Genomic DNA, 17,071 nt, shown 5'->3' with positions numbered 1-17,071 from the left:
GCAGCAGAGGGGCAACCAAGCACAGATCTCTGAGCACAGAGGTTCTGTGATTCCGTTACTCTACAAAGGGGGTCTGGAAATACGCCAGTCCTCTTTAGCCAAATAAAGACAGCAGAGTTCATATCTATTGCAGGCTGCAGCAAAAATAACCGATCCAGAGGAATTCTCCAAATTCTAGATCTTGAATTCAAATTTCAAGACACTTTTATAATATTTACATGTGTGATCACCTTGTGCACAATCCTTTTCAGCAATATGATTGGATAACAGAATGCATGGACAGCTTGTGGACCCCTAAAACAAATTTCATTGGTCAGAACAGCCTGCCCCTAATTACTATGGCTACAGGTATCTTTAAGCAAAGTTTATACAAAATATTGCTTTTCTGCTATCTGCTATATGAAGACTTGTCTGGGTGAGGAGAATCTACCATTTCTCATTATTGAAGATTCCCCAGTATTTCTTCTCCTCAAGGTTAGCTTGCTCTTCTCTGCTTTGGAAGCTGACAAGAAAGGCCTACAATGGGTGCAATGCCAGCAAAATACAGATACCTTGTGGCTGTGGCTGTGAGAACGTGTTTATGCAGACTCAGCACTTAGCAGGCAGAGGTCAATCGTGTATCAGGAATGTACTCTGGGACAGAGGTGTGAACATTGGTGTGCATGTCGTAGGCCATGACATCCACCTGGGTCCCAGGTCATGACATCCACTTATCAATTCCACAAACTTCCAGGGTGCCCTCAGCACTGGCAGATGAGGACATCTATGGAAGGCAGCTGGAAGGACTTCTGCAACAACCTCAGGGGTGGACTCTGTGTCAGCATTTGCTCTGGGAGAGGGACACCAGAGCTGGGGATGGAGACAGGAGCCCCAGCGAATGAGGCTGGGGTGGTGCAGTGGATTGCGCAGCCAGAGCAGAGCAACATCTGGTGGAGTTTAGTGGTGAGAATTTCCCAGCGATTACAGGGGTCACCCTTATCGTATCCCTCCAGCTTAAAGGATAAAAAGAAAGGAAGGGAAGGGAAGCACTAAGCTGATCCCAGCAGAGGCGGGCAAGATAAATTTGCTTCCATGAGGTAGGCAGGTGGTCGCTGTCAGAGGGAGGCAGGGCCGTGGCTCTCTCAAAAGGGCCCCCACCTGACCCCGACCCCACATCTATCTTGCTTTGGCAGAAGCAAACACTCAAGGCAAGAGGCATCTGCAAAATGCAACCCAGGTTTCTTTGATTTCTTTCACACCGTTGTGAGTGACAGCATCACAAAGAGTATCCCTTGGGCTGAGCTAGACCGACCACTAGGAAAGGGATGGAAAATAAAATGCCAATAAAATCATGCCATTATACAAATCTATGGTGTGATTCTGGCTGCCAATCTCAAAAGGGATTTTGCAGAGTTGGAAAAGGCTCAGAAGAGAAAGGGGGACCAAAGCGATCCAGGGTGCTCATTCCTCATTCCCTATGAGGAATGCTTGCAGCATTTGGGACTTTTAGAGAAAAGGGGAGATAGAGACATGAGAGACATTTATAAAATTGTGCATGGCACAGAGAAAGTGAATAGAGAAAATATTTTCTCTCTCTCTCCTGACACCAGAACTCATGGAAATGAGTTGGGAGGGGGGCAGGAAAATGCAGTCTGACTTATTTACTCTGATTCTTTGTAGTAAATCAGCAGCAGGTGGTTGGGGCTAGATGACCTTTGAGGTTCCTTCCAAGTTTGTGATTTGTAGGATTTGAATAGTTTTGCAAGCCAGGTGGTGAACCCAGAACTGGAGGAGGAAGTTGTGCAGGAGACCTTCCTGGTGGGTTGTGTCTGTCCCTCTTGGGTATTATTACTCAGACATTTTCAAGGCCTTGTGCTTTGCAGCCTCCTCTCCCAAATCCCCATGCTATCTGCAAATGGCCATGTTGCAAAACAATTTGAGCTGGGAAAGTATCAGCCGCACATTTTTGTAAGCCACTTCCATGCTTTTGAATAACTCTATTTCATTGGGAGATGAGTTTCCTGTCTGGAGCAGCCAATTATTGCAAGCAAAAAGGAATTTCAAGCAGGCTGGCTGACCCCTCCTCTCACCTCTCTGTTACAAAAGGGAGGCTCCACCACCTCAGGGGAGTTAAAATTGCTGTACATTCTGCCTTTTATCTTCTTAGTTACAGACTAACCCGAAACAGAATTTTCTTTAAACACTTTGAGCTTCAGAGAGACCCTTCAGAGGGATGAGGAGCTAGCCTCTCACCAGTATTAAACTGTGTGTGTTGATGGGGCAAGAAAGTGCCATCTCTCAGGGATGCCGGGGAGCTCACCTCCGTTACAATGCTCATAATGGATAGTTCAGCAAAGATGTCAGCCCAGTTGTGGAAAAGGGGGTTCCAGGCCAAGGGGCAGTTAGGAGAGCGATGGAGAGCAGAAGGAGACGATGCAAAGCTCCAGGGAAGCAGCATTTGAAGTATACTCACCTCGCCTCCAAAGGCATCTTGGAGGAATCCACATTTTGCAACATTATGCTATGAGAGGGCAAAGTGGATTCAGAAATGGTTCAGAAAAAGGCCTCCCAAATTATTAAGGGGGTGGAGCAAGTTCCCTATGAGGAAGGACTGGCCACTGCGAGGACAGGATGATGGATGTGACGGGCCTTTGATCCAGAAGAGCTTTTCTTAGGTTCTCATGGGGAAACGCTCAGCCGACAGGCGGGAGGCAGCTCTCATCCCCGGGTTTTAAAATATGTTAGTGTACTGACAGACCAGCAGGGTGGGTAACCCACCTCTCTGCTGGGAAGATTAAGGAATCCCAGAAACACCTACAACAATTAAATAGAGGTTGGCACACACACATAAACTTATCAGCCTGCAAGATTGCCTTGCCTCATAAAAGCCTCTCGACTTCTCAGATAGGCGGAACTGGCATGGTTTTCAGGGGCCACATAGTACCTGGTCTGCAACTGCAAGAATCAATTATGAATGTGGCAACACCCATACTTCGGAACTCCCTGCCTCTTGAGACCAGGCAGGCTCCTTCACTGTCTTCTTTCCAGCACCTGCTATGAAGATGTTTGTTTCAACAAGCCTACCCAACTATCTAGGATGCTGGTGTGTGGATCCTTAGTATATAGCTGGTTTGAATTTTTTGAATGTTTCAGTCCTTCAGCAAACCTCTAGGCAACCTAAGGCTCGGGGCCCAGATGCAGCCCAATTGCCTTCTCAATCCAGCCCACGGATGGTCCAGGAATCAGCGTGTTTTTACATGAGTAGAATGTGTCATTTTATTTAAAATGCATCTCTGGGTTATTTGTGGGGCATAGGAATTCGTTCATCCCCCCCCCTCAAAATATAGTCCAGCCCACCACATGGTCTTAGGGACAGCGGACCAGCCCACAGCTGGAAAAGGTTGCTGACCTCTGCTCTATTGACTCCAGTGCAATTCAGAGGCAGCTCAGTGCAGTTCCCCTTGGTCACCAAAGGGTTACTGCAAAGCTTCTTGTCCATCCCCAGTCCTGTTTCAATAGAGACCCTTCGCTGCTTTAGAAGTCAGCACAGGCAAGGCATTTCAGCAGCTTCAAGCACAGGCAATGGTGGGAGGGGGGTCTTGGATAGTGAGAGTTGGCGGGAAAATGGGAGTGTTCCAGTTGTAAAAGGAAGTCTCCATTTTCTTTTCCCAAGAGCTGGAGGAGCCAGGCAATGTGTCACGAAGGACATTCTGCCTTCTCTTGCTCCAAACCAAACTGTCACTGTTTTGTTTTCTTTCTGTACTGCTCCATCGCTGCCCCTTCCCTTAAAAAAAAAAAAATCCCCTGCAGCTTCCAGGAGGCTTAAGAAGAGAGGTCCAGATTGAGCAACCTGCATTTCTGCAGGGCTGCTCAGCTGCTAACAAATGGCTCTGCTTTGACATCACCTCTCAAATTGTCTGGGGAAAGCTGTCAGTTTCTGGCTTGCTTCCTGGCAGAAGGATGGCTTCGAGCTGACTTCACAGTCGCTGTGGATCTGTCCACAAGCCTTGGATTTGCTGCAGGCTGACAAGGCAGCCTCTTCTCCTGGCCTTGCTCATGTCACATCTCATCACCTGGCAACCAGGAGACACACACACGCACAAACACACTGGTGACAAGCTGGTGACAAAGCAGCATAAAGGATGTCCAATGCACACCCAGTCCTGGTGGTTCTCTCTCCCTCTTTTCCTCTTTTCAGGTTTCTGTTGAACATCTCTTCCTAACATGATGCTTGGCCTGGTTCTTTCCTAGTGGGGAGTCTCCAGTACTGCTTCGGATTTTTTAGAAAACAACAAATAGGGTGACTTTTAATGGATAATGTAATTTGTGAGTTTAGTCCCATCACACCAAAAAGCAGGTGAAATCATGCCAAAGTCATGTTTCAACTTCCCATTTCAAATCAGAACGGTGCTCGGCATCCAAACATCCTGAACCCCACCCTGAGTTGGTTGAGGGTATCTTGAGAGATGGGCAAATCTCTGCCAAAAAAGGGCAAAGTCTTGTTTCTTTTTTTTTCCCCATAGATATTTATTAAGATTTTCAGAATATTACAAAATGCAAAAAAGAAAAAAAGAAAAATACAAATCAAAAATAGTTAAAAACAATTCCATCTTCCTTTACTTAACTTTCATTTGCTTATTTCCTCACCCCTCCCTTTCCTGTATTCCAATTCAATTTGTTGATTCAGCAAATCCTTCCCCACTTTATTTATTCTAATCTTTCATTACATTACCTTACTCTATTTTCCTCATTATCTTATAAAAAGCCTTTTAATTCAAAACCTAATCTTATTTTTAATAACTTCTCATAACCATTATATTCTTTCCTAGTCCTTTAAAGCTTTTATACTAAAGCCAAGCAATTTCGTTTCAAACATCCTTCTGACATTCATCAGTTATGTAAAACAGTCCTAGTAACAAAAAAAGAAAAAAGAAAAAATCTTCATCCAGCGTCCCTTCCTCCTGGTCCCGGGTTTGTCAGTCCATTTATCCCGTCAAACTAGCACATTAACCTGGTAATCTTGTATCCGAGGCTCTTAAATGTCTTCCATGTCCCTTCCACGATTTTTCTTCATCCTTTCTTTTCACTCGTGTGATCTCCAATTTAATAATGCTTTTGCCCCTTTTCAACCAATCAGTCCCTTTTCCACAGTCCAGACTGAGCTCCATGTAGTACTTAAAAACATATTTCAAAATCCCTCCAAACTTTAGAGCCCCCATATCTCCAAGCCTCTCACGGCCCATTGCCAGACTCGGAAAGTCCATATATCCTTGCTCAGGGGGGTCAATCCAACCCCCCATTTCCAGTCCAGTCCAAACTTTATCTTTCCGAGTCTGATTTTTTCGAAGATCAGTTGCCAAATCCAAAGACTCATGTTCCTGCAGGGCCGCAACCTCCATCTCTGGCTCCATTTCTGACTCCCCAAGTTCAGCAGAATCCTCTTCTTTCATCTGTTCTGTCAAGGCACACTCCTGGTTTGGTTCCTGGGTAGGCTCCATACCTTTTCCTACTGCCTGTCCAAAATTTCCTGCTGTCTGCTTAAGATTTCCAACCAAGTCAGTCATCAAATTCATTCCTTCATGTAACTCTTCCAATAGAGCATTTGTTTTGTAAAAAGCGCACAACAACATTTCTGAATGCATTGTCCTTCAAGGTCACCAGTCAGTTCCCACGGGTTATACTGTAGCGGCTGGGAATTCCCTAGAATTAGTTACAGTTTCACCATCTCCCTCTAGGGGGAAAACTTCTGTTACAGATCCAACCCCAGAGTTTCTTTTTTTTCCCTCTCCCTTTTTCTTTTAGATACTTTGTCAATCGTTGTTATTTTAAAATGCGAAAGAAAACAGTGGAATCACAATGTTTCTCTTCTTTTAACTATCTGTCAAACAACTTCTGCTTCTGGTCAATGAGCTTCAAACGTCAGTCCTGACACCCCGCTCCCAGGTCAGGACGGTGGAAAATTACTTTGCTTTAAACTTACTTCTGCAGGTTAAAACAGTCCAAAGAAAGCTCCCCCTTCTCCTCCTGCTGCCGAAGGGGGGGGGGGGGGTTCAACTATTTTAGATGATGAAATCCACTCATTTAATAGTAATTTTCAAAGCTTTAGTTTACTTTGTCTTTGCTTTGTTCAGTCTACAAGGAAACGGAAGGCTGACTTCCTGTTTAGACCTTCCCGTTTCAGTACCAAATTATAGTAAATTTTTAAGTCCGATTCCTTTCTTTTCCCAATTCCTTATTTATAGTCCAATTTTTCAAAGTTTAGGTACTCACGGTGATTATTTTTAAAGTCCAAATTGTCCCAAAAAGAAGGCAGCGCTCTCCGGCAACGGCTATGCGGCTTCGCTCCACGGAAAGAGCACTTGACTCTCAGCACCGCGCCACTTCCCCCTCTTCGCTTCGGAGCCCGTTAGTGGGTTCCTTTGCGGGTTGGTGGGGCGCTAAGGGTGCCCGCCGAGTCCCATGGTCACAGGCTTCATCCGCCTGTGATTTTTTAAAGGGTCCCCGCTTCGCCGTAGCGGAAAGGACCCGTTTCGTGCAGAGCTTGTCCTTCCAGTTCAGAGGGAGTCCGCCATTGCCGATGGCGCCACCCCGGAAGTCCTAGGGCAAAGTCTTGTTTCAGTCTCGATTCAAAATGGCAGTTGGCATCTAAACATCAGCAACAGCTGCCACCCTCACCTCAGGAATCCTTGTGAGGCAGCTGAGCCTGTAGAGGACAGATGGAAAGACGCCTTTTCCAAAATATAGAGAAGGTTTTAGAAATTCCTATAAACTGCTCTTCATCCACAAATAGATTTTCAGGGTGGTATACAAATGAACTTCAAAATTCCAAAAACCAACTATACAATGAAATTAAAAGGAATTAGACACATTCAATCAGCTAAAACAATACCATAATTACAACTGCCCAGGCAAATAGAAAGGCACCGTGTTGATGAAGGGGCTGGACTAATTGACCCTTTGCCAATGTCCCTTTGGAGGGCATCCATCCCAAAGCTGGGAATGTCACTGCAAAAAAGATCCCCTCACTCTTTTGTACATAAAATTAGAGAGCTGGAAGGGACCCTGAGGATCATCTAGTCCAACCCCCTGCAATGCAGGAATATGGAGCTGCCCTTTACGGGAATTGAACCTGCAACCTCAGCATTCTCAGCACCACTCTCTAAACAACTGAACTATGCAGCTGATGTGCTTTTCCCCAAGGAGAAACACAAAGAAGGAGCCATGACTAATGTAGTGAACAGGCAGATTGATTCAGGAAGAGGGTGTTAATTCACGTATTTGGGCCCTGGGCTGTTACTTGTTTAGCACTTTAAAATGTAATCATCAGCACTTTGAACTGTGCTTGGAAGTGAACCAGGAGCTCCTGTAGCTCCTTAGAATGGAAGTCACATGGGACACTTTGGGGATCCTACTAAAATTCTGGCAAATGGGTTTTGTAGCAGTTGAAGCTTCTGGACTGTTCTCAACGGCAGCCTCATACAGAATGCATCATAACCGTGGTTCCCAAACTTTCTCAGAACACCACCCCCTTGGTTCCATGAACCCATCCCAGGGCCCTCCACCCTGCCCTATAAAAATACTATTCAGAACAAAAGTTTGCATGAGCCACTCAGAAAGGTCAGAACAAAATAACATTCAAAACAATTGAACATTTGTTCAAAATCCAATTAAAACTATTTAGTTTAATTAATTCAATGAAAACAATGAACTTGTTCTGATGATACCAGCACACATGGGGAGGAGGAACTGGGGGTAAAAACATGTGCCTTAGTGAAACCTCATATTAAAGAAAATTGCTTTGTGTATACCTTGTGTATACAAATGTGTATACTAAAGGAAATGCACACACAAATACCTATGAATTGTCAGGTGGAGAAACTGAGAGGAACAAATTCATCCATCCCCGGTTATTAAGCTATTTGTTTGAAAGGTTTATAGCTTATTATTCAATGATACCGTTACTTAAAAGTGGATGTTGTAAAAACAGCTAAATCAATAAAAACAGACAGCAAACCCATCAAGATATAAACAGAGATGGCACGGAAGGCTTCAAAACAATTAAAACCATTTTTTAAATTACTTAAAAAGGTAAAGGTAAAGGACCCCTGACAGTTAAGTCCAGTCGCAAATGACTCTGGGGTTGCGGTGCTCATCTCGCTTTACTGGCCGAGGGAGCCAACGTTTGTCCACAGACAGTTTTTCCGGGTCATGTGGCCAGCATAACTAAGCAGTGCACGGAAATGCTGTTTGCCTTCCCGCCAGAGCGCTACCTATTTATCTACTTGCACTTTGACGTGCTTTCGAACTGCTAGGCTGGCAGGAGTTGGGACCGAGCAACGGGAGCTCACCCCGTCATGGAGATTTGAACCACTGACCTTCCGATCAGCAAGCCCTAGGCTCAGTGGTTTAGACCACAGTGCCACCCGCGTCCCTACACAATTCAAATATGAAGGACAACTTTTCTAAAGTTTAGCATCCATTTAGTGACCCCATCATAGTAAAGGAATGAGATTGGCAGCTGTCGTCTCCTCATGGATTCCTTTGGGAAAACATTCTAAGAGAATATGTTTATGAAGGACAATTGTATGGAATTAAAAGTCATCAATGTTTTTTAATACTGTACTCCTGCTGCCTCCTCTCTCCTCATGTCTGTCTATTCCATTCCTTTCCCTTTCTTGCTTTGATCTCTTCCCTTTCTCTTTCTTATTTATTGTTGCTGCTTTTTGTGCATTAGAAAATTAAAATTAGAACAAAATTACAAAAAAATACATCAGTGCCCAATGACATCTTGACTTGGTGTCATATGAGAGCAATGTCACTGCCTGTTGTGCGTGAGGGGGAGCATTCTGCAGGTTGGGAGATACCCAAGGGATGAACCTTCCCTCGATCCTGGGCATCTCATGGCGCTCTTTCTCCTTCCCTGGGACACAGGTGAAAAGCGTCAACCTCTCCGAGGGGGAAGTGCTGTCTATCCGAGGCATGGATGATGACCAGCTGATAGTCCTGGCCAATCAGACACTCCTGGTGGAGGGCCAAGTCATACGCAGCCCCACCAATACCATCTCAGTCTTCTTCCGCACCTTCCAAGATGACGTGATTGGGACTTTCCAGCTGCATTATCAAGGTACAGGGGCTTTTTGTTAGGGGCAGAACATCTTCCCTGTCCCAGGGGGGCTGCCAAGGTGAGGAAGCCCTGGATTATGCAGCTACTGTGCATTTGGCGGCGGGGGGGGGTGTCACCAACCTTTTTGAACTATTGGGGCACATTTCACATTTTGAGAGGATGCTGAGGGCACCAGTCACGAAATGGCTTCCATGAGGGGGATGTTGCATAAAATCACAGTCTGCTGATTTTCCTCCCTTGGCTTACAAGGGGAAGTCAGATCTCTCCTACTGATCCCGATTGTGGAGATGCAGTTGTCAAACACACAAGAGCCATGTTTTCACCAATGCCAACCCTAAAGCAAATTGTGGGCTGCCACCCTGTGTCTCCCCTTCATGGATCACTGCCTTGCCGTGGCGAAGGGGCTTGAATAACTCTGAGAAGCTATGAGCTATGTCGTGCAGGGCCACCCAAGATGGACAGGTCATAGTGGAGAGTTTTGACCAAATGTGATCCACCTGGAGGAGGAACCGGCAAGCCACTCCAGTATCCCTGCCAAGAAAACTCCATGGACAAAGACAACAGGCATATAAAAGTTATGACGCTGGAAGATGAGCCCCTCAGGTTGGAAGGTGTCCAACATGCTACTGAGGAAGAGTGGAGGGCAAGTACAAGTAGATCCAGAGCTGATGAAGCGGCTGGGCCAAAGCTGAAAGGACGTTCAGTTGCGGATATGCCTGGAAGCGAAAGGAAAGTCCAATGCTGTAAAGAGATATGAAAGGAACATTTCGTACAAAGATTACGATAATAAAAAACACGGAATATAATTAACATCTTGGAAAAGCTAGAAGTGAATATTAATACTAAGGCAGTTTTGATATTTGTGGACGCAGAGAAAGCCTTTGACAACATTTCTTGGAGTTTTATGAAGAACCTACAGGGGATGGGGGTGGGAGAAGGATTCGGGAATGGTATAGGTGCAATTTACTCTGAACAAAAGGCTAAGTTAATTGTTAATAACGAGGTTACGGAGGAATTTAAGATAGAAAAAGGAACACGACAAGGTTGCCCAATTTCTCCATTGCTCTTTATATCAGTCCTGGAGGTTTTGCTGAATATGATTAGAAGGGACCAGTTGGTTAAAGGTGTACAAGTCGGAGCTAAACAGTATAAACTGAGAGCATTTGCAGATGATTTAGTACTGACATTACAGGAGCCAGAATCTAGTACCAAAAGAGTTTTGGAACTGATTCAAGATTTTGGTCAGGTTGCAGGATTCAGATTGAATAAACTAAAAACAAAGGTTTTAGAGAAAAATTTAACAGTGATTGAAAGAGAGAGGTTTCAGAATGTGACAGGTTTAACAGTGGTTAAGAAAGTGAAATACCTGGGGATTAACATGACAGCTAAAAATGGGAACTTATTTAAAGACAATTACGAAAAATGCTGGTCGGAAGTGAAAAAAGATTTAGAAATTTGGTCAAACTTGAAGCTTTCACTGCTAGGCCGTATTGCTGCGATAAAGATGAATGTATTGCCAAGAATGTTATTTTTGTTTCAAACATTGCAAATTGTGGACAAAATGGATTGTTTCAAGAAGTGGCAGAGAGATATTTCTAGATTTGTCTGGCAGGGCAAGAAGCCCAGAATAAAATTTAAAATATTAACAGATGCAAAGGAAAGAGGTGGATTTGCCCTGCCAGACCTTAAACTTTATTATGAATCAGCAGCTTTCTGCTGGTTGAAAGAATGGCTACTCCTTGAAAACACAGACATTTTGGATCTGGAAGGTTTTAATAATGTATTTGGATGGCATGCATATCTGTGGTATGATAAGGTCAAAGCACATAAAGCATTTAAAAACCATATTGTCAGGAAAGCATTGTTTAATGTTTGGACAAGATATAAGGATTTGCTTGAAAATAAAACCCCAAGGTGGTTGTCACCGATGGAAGCGAAGGCTCAGAAAAAACTCAATATGGAGGCCAAATGGCCGAAATATTGGGAAATTTTGGAACAAGTGGGAAACAAACTGAAATTGCAGAGTTATGAAAAACTAAAAAACAAAGTGCGAGCTTGGCTTCATTATTATCAAATAATGGAGGCATACAATTCGGATAAGAAAATTGGATTCCAGGTGGAAAAATCAAAATTGGAAACAGAACTGTTAGATCCCAAAACTAAGACTTTGTCAAGAATGTATAACTTGCTGTTGAAATGGAATACTCAGGATGAAACGGTGAAATCTGCTATGATTAAATGGGCACAAGATGTTGGACATAACATTATGATGGCTGACTGGGAACAGTTATGGACCACAGGTATGAAGTTTATGGCATGTAATGCCTTAAGAGAGAATATTATGAAAATGATATACAGGTGGTACATGACATCAGTCAAGCTTGCAAAAATCTATCATTTGCCCGATAAAAAGTGTTGGAAATGTAAAGAAACTGAAGGTACATTCTTTCACCTTTGGTGGACGTGTCCAAGGATTAAGGCTTTCTGGGAGATGATATATAATGAAATGAAAAAGGTATTTAAATATACCTTTCTGAAGAAACCAGAGGCCTTTCTCCTGGGCATGGTCGGCCAATTGGTGCCAAAGAAGGATAGAACTTTCTTTATGTATGCCACGACAGCAGCAAGAATACTTATCGCAAAGTATTGGAAGACACAAGATCTACCCACCCTGGAAGAATGGCAGATGAAAATGATGGATTACATGGAAGTGGCAGAAATGACCGGCAGAATCCAAGACCAGGGAGAAGAGTCGGTGGAAGAAGATTGGAAGAAATTTAAAGACTACCTACAGAAATATTGTAAAATTAATGAATGTCAGAATGATGTTAGATGAAAAGTTATGTGGTTTTTTAGCTATAACGCTATGAGTATGAAAAAAAATGGACTATTAACAGATAAAAACTTAATGTTACATTATTTTAAGATTAAAGATTAGGATAAACAAAGAGGGGAAGGATTTGCTGAACTAACAAATTGAACTGGAATACAAAAAGGGAGGTGTGAGGAGGTCCAGGAAATAAGCAAATGAAAGAAAGTGATGGAAAGATGGAATTGTTTTTTATCTATTTTTATTTTGCATTTTTCTTTTTTCTTTTTTCATTTTGTAAAATTCTAATAAATATCTTTTATTTTAAAAAAACACACGATAATAAAAAACAAAAGTGGAAAGGACCTAACAGAAGCAGAAGACATCAAGAAGAGGTGGCAAGGAGGAGTTATACCAGAAAGATATGGATGTCTCTTATACCCCAGGTAGTGTGGCTGCTGACCTTGAGCCAGACATCATGGAGAGTGAAGTCAAATGGGCCTTAGAAAGCACTGCTAATAACAAGGCCAGTGGAAGTGATGATATTCCAGCTGAACTATTTAAAATTTTAAATGATGATGCTGTTAAGGTGCTACACTCAGTATGCCAGCAAGTTTGGAAAACTCAGCAGTGGCCAGAGGATTGGAGAAGATCAGTCTACATCCCAATCCCAAAGAAGGGCAGTGCCAAAGAATGCTCCAACTACCGCACAATTGCATTCATTTCACACGCTAGCAAAGTTATGCTTAAAATTCTACAAGGCAGGTTTAAGCAGTATGTGGACCGAGAACTCCCAGAAGTGCAAGCTGGATTTCGAAGGGGCAGAGGAACCAGAGACCAAATTGCAAACATGCGCTGGATTATGGAGAAAGCTAGAGAGTTCCAGAAAGACATCTACTTCTGCTTCATTGACTATGCAAAAGCCTTTGACTGTGTCGACCACAGCAAACTATGGCAGGTTCTTAAAGAAATGGGAGTGCCTGATCACCTCATCTGTCTCCTGAGAAATCTCTATGTGGGACAAGAAGCTACAGTTAGAACTGGATATGGAACAACTGATTGGTTTAAAATTGGGAAAGGAGTACGGCAAGGCTGTATATTGTCTCCCTGCTTATTTAACTTATATGCAGAATTCATCATGCGAAAGGCTGGATTGGATGAATTGCTGGAAGAAATATCAACAACCTCAGATATGCTGATGACACAACCCTGATGGCAGAAAGTGAGGAGGAATTAAAGAACCTTTTAATGAGGGTGAAAGAGGAGAGCGCAAAATATGGTTTGAAGCTCAACATCAAAAAAACGAAGATCATGGCCACTGGTCCCATCACCTCCTGGCAAATAGAAGGGGAAGAAATAGAGGCAGTGAGAGATTTTACTTTCGCCAAAGAATTGATGCTTTTGAATTATGGTGCTGGAGGAGACTCTTGAGAGTCCCATGGACTGCAAGAAGATCAAACGCATCCATTCTTAAGGAACTTAGCCCTGAGTGCTCACTGGAAGGACAGATCATGAAGCTGAGGCTCCAATACTTAGGAAACCTCATGAGAAGAGAAGACTCCCTGGAAAAGACCCTGATGTTGGGAAAGATTGAGGGCACAAGGAGAAGGGGACGACAGAGGATGAGATGGTTGGACAGTGTTCTTGAAGCTACGAACATGAGTCTGACCAAACTGCGGGAGGCAGTGGAAGACAGACGTGCCTGGTGTGTTCTGGTCCATGGGGTCACGAAGAGTCGGACACGACTAAACGAATAAACAACAACAACACCATGTGCCTACTTACCTGGGAGTAAGCCCCGTTAAACACAAAGAGACTTCCTTCTGATATAGACAGATAATTATTATAATAATAATAATTTTATTACAAGCAAGAAAAACAGCAAAAACAGGGAAGGTGCACTAAACAGAAACTCTTTGGGACCCCAGGGATTCATACAGCCTGATGACTTCATGGAAAACACTGCCAGGTTATAGCAGTCTGGCTGGCTCATTTCACAGAAAGTTGCCTGCACATTTTGTTTCATTACTTTTTTTCTATGGTGGCTAGAGAAACACTGGCATAGTGTGGAGGGCTGGGTATGTGTGTTGCCCCAGGCCCATTTTTGGGAGGGGTGCGACAAGGCACACCACAACAAGCTCCTATCAGAGCCCGCCTCCAGTGTGCACCCAGCACCAGCACTGCTCCCAGGTCAGGTCTGACCTGGGGGTTGTGTGGGAATGTTCAGGGATGCAGGAGAGGGTATATTGTTTGATTATTTCCTTTTCCAACTTGTGTTAACAAGTTCCACAATTTCAGCAGAGTAACATTCCCCTTTTTAAACTTGCAGTGGATGCGTTTCATCAGGCTCACTAAAGCCTCTATAATAACTGTTCTGGGATTTTCCCCTTATTCCCTCATAAAAGATAAGACACGACACAGTCTTCTATAAAAGTATAAAAAGGTTTATTCACACAACATTCTGTTCACAATAGGATCCCAGAAGGCAAACTTAGCTTAGAAAAGTAACATATACCTAGAAACGATCTCATAAGAAGACAGTCCCTTTGGGCATCTTTGGCAAAGCAGATGTTGCTTCTTCGATGCATGTAGTCAAAAAAAGAGAGAGATGGCTGCCCTGCCCTGTGCTTTTGTCGTTACCTGCACAGGTGAGGCCACACCCACCTCTTAGTCACATGCAGAGGAAGTCTGTCCCAGCCCAGAAGGAAACAGGAAGTTTACCTGCTGGCTGGACAAACATTCCTCCCCATGTGTAAACATGTTCACTCTAGGAATGTTGTACTTGACTGCTCTTGTGTTTCACATCCCACAAGGCGGAGTGGAGGAGAGTTGGCAGCAGAGCTGCTACCCCTCTCCTTGGCTGCACTGCATGAGAGAGAGAGCTGCATTAGCAGCTCCCTTATTCCTGGCTGCAGCTCCACTCCCGGATCAGACCTGACCCAGAGGCAGAGTGGAGAGTCATGCAAGGACTAGGCAGCTTCCTCGCGCCCAGCTGCAGCTCTGTTCCCAGGTCAAGTTGGACCTGGGAGCAGATTGGAGGAGAGTCAGTGAGCAGCAGTGGGCTCCCTCCACCCCCTGCCCCCCCCCCCCGGGGTATGCCCACCACTGTAGAGACATATTTTAAAAGCAGGTAGTGGAGGGAAAGAATGAAAGCTCAGAGTCCTGGGCACCTGCAGTTACTATGATGTAACCCATAATATGATGAGCAGCATAACTAATGTAATGGCTTTCTGAAAAGTGTGGTCTTCACCATCGGAGAGCTAGCCTGCTGGAAACCAACAGATCCTTCTCTGAATCAGTTCAACTCTTCTTCAGCAGCCCCCAAAGGATGTCAGATTGAAGTAATCTTTAATTGATTTATTCTCCCACATTAATACCCTCCCCAATAACCCATATCAACCCCCAGTTTTCCCCAAATTCCCCCAGAAATATTTGGGGCATTCAGAAAAAGGGGAGCTTTTAATTAGGATTTTAATGCCTAACACCTGATAAGCAAGGAATCCCAGAAGTTCTTTATGGAGGAACCTAAGAAGATAGCTTACACCAGTCAGACCACTAGTTCCTCTAAATTTGATCTCGTCCACTGTATAGCAGCAGCTCCAAAAATCTCTTTAAGGAGTGAATTTATTGCTGCTTCTGGCCCCTTAGAGCAGAGCTCCATCCACCTGCCTTTCTTTTTTCCCTCCCTGGCTCAAGAAGCAGAGAGCAGCTTCTGGCTTTTAGAAACAGGAGAGAGACATGTGGAGGCCAAGCACTAATATTTGTGGGCCTGGGAGTTGAAACTGATCATATGCAACTTGCTCATAAAAGTGATCTAGGAAGTGCTGGACAATGGGCTCCATAGGATGGTGAATGCTTCTCTCTGTGAGGGAGCCTTCGCAGACCTGCTGAAAGAGGCGGTTATTAAAGCGCTTATTAGAAAAACCATCTTTGGACCTGGCCAATATGGCCAATTATTGCCCAGTCTCAAATCTTCCATTCTTGGGCAAGGTAATTGAGTGGGTGGTTGCTGAACAACTCCAAGCATGCCTGGAGGATACAGAGCATTTGGATTCCTTCCAATTGGGGTGCTGGTCTGATCCAGAAGGCTCTGCTTATGTTCTTATGTTCTCTCTTGCCATTGGCCAGATGATATTCATGAGACAGGATCTCAACAACCACGGTCTTGCAAAACCCAGCAGCCTAGATATGCTACATCCCTTAGGGACATGGTAGGTGCTCCTCCAGGGCCTGATTGTAATCCCATCTGTTCACTTCCATTGCAGTATTTATGCTGAGCTGCAGCTTCCCACGGAGACCAGATTCTGGGGAAGTCACCGTCATGGGCCTGCATCCTGGTGGCACAGCACACTTCCACTGTCACCTGGGCTATGAGCTGGAAGGTCCAGAAGTTCTGACCTGCATTAATGCTTCCAAGCCGCACTGGAGCAGCCCAGAGCCCATCTGCTCAGGTATACAGAGCTGGGAGTGCAAGGATGTGGGGCGCCTGGTGCAAGATGTCACTGTCTGATGATCACACACACACACACCCGTCTCTCCCCCCCCCCCCACCTGCATCTCTAGCACCCTGTGGAGGAACAGTGCACAACGCCATCATCGGACGCATCTTGGCCCCGACTCATTGGAGGAATCACACTGAGAGCATGCTGTGCACCTGGACCATCAGCACCCAGGGGGACCAGAAGCTCCACCTGCATTTTGAGAGGCTCCTGCTGGGAGACAAGCAAAGGTGAGGTCTCCTTACAGCTGCTGCTCCAGCTCAGTGAGTGCAGAGATCTCTGAGTTGTGGCCCAGCTGGCATCTGCTGGGGAAGGAGGGGAAACACATAAGATGTGCAAATCCACTGGGCCCCACTCCAGATCTGTCTGCAAAATTCTGCCCCCTCCCAATAATTCTGATGGATGAGTTATTCAGGGAAATTACCTTAACTGTTTATTTATTGACAACAAAAAAGGTGCAAACATAGCAAAGAAAAGAAATCAAAGAATCAGCAATTGAACCACCAACCTTCTGGTTAACAGCCAGACACACTGAACGATTACACCACAGGTCTGGGATGAGAAGAGAAAAGTAGGTTGGATTGTATTGGTGAAAATGTCTGACAAACAAACATGGTCTTCAAAATTGCCCCTGTGACAGAAGGGAAGGGAAGGCTGTTC

General features: G+C 44.5%; 1 protein-coding gene across 6 annotated transcripts in view; it reads left to right on the top strand.

Annotated features, from left to right (window-relative positions):
• Nucleotides 1-17,071, top strand: part of SEZ6L (seizure related 6 homolog like) — a 149,813-nt gene that overhangs the window by 100,114 nt on the left and 32,628 nt on the right. For all 6 annotated transcript variants that reach the window (XM_028709549.2, XM_028709550.2, XM_077919996.1 and 3 more), the window contains 3 exons: nucleotides 8,911-9,103; nucleotides 16,178-16,363; nucleotides 16,476-16,641. In XM_028709549.2, coding sequence (XP_028565382.2) covers nucleotides 8,911-9,103; nucleotides 16,178-16,363; nucleotides 16,476-16,641 — 545 coding nt within the window. The remainder of the gene's footprint in view (nucleotides 1-8,910; nucleotides 9,104-16,177; nucleotides 16,364-16,475; nucleotides 16,642-17,071) is intronic.

This window comes from Podarcis muralis, chromosome 16 (assembly GCF_964188315.1).
Source record: "Podarcis muralis chromosome 16, rPodMur119.hap1.1, whole genome shotgun sequence".
Lineage (NCBI taxonomy): Eukaryota > Metazoa > Chordata > Lepidosauria > Squamata > Lacertidae > Podarcis > Podarcis muralis.
The sequence above is the reverse complement of the archived record's forward strand: the minus strand, read 5'-3'. Positions and strand labels throughout refer to the sequence as shown.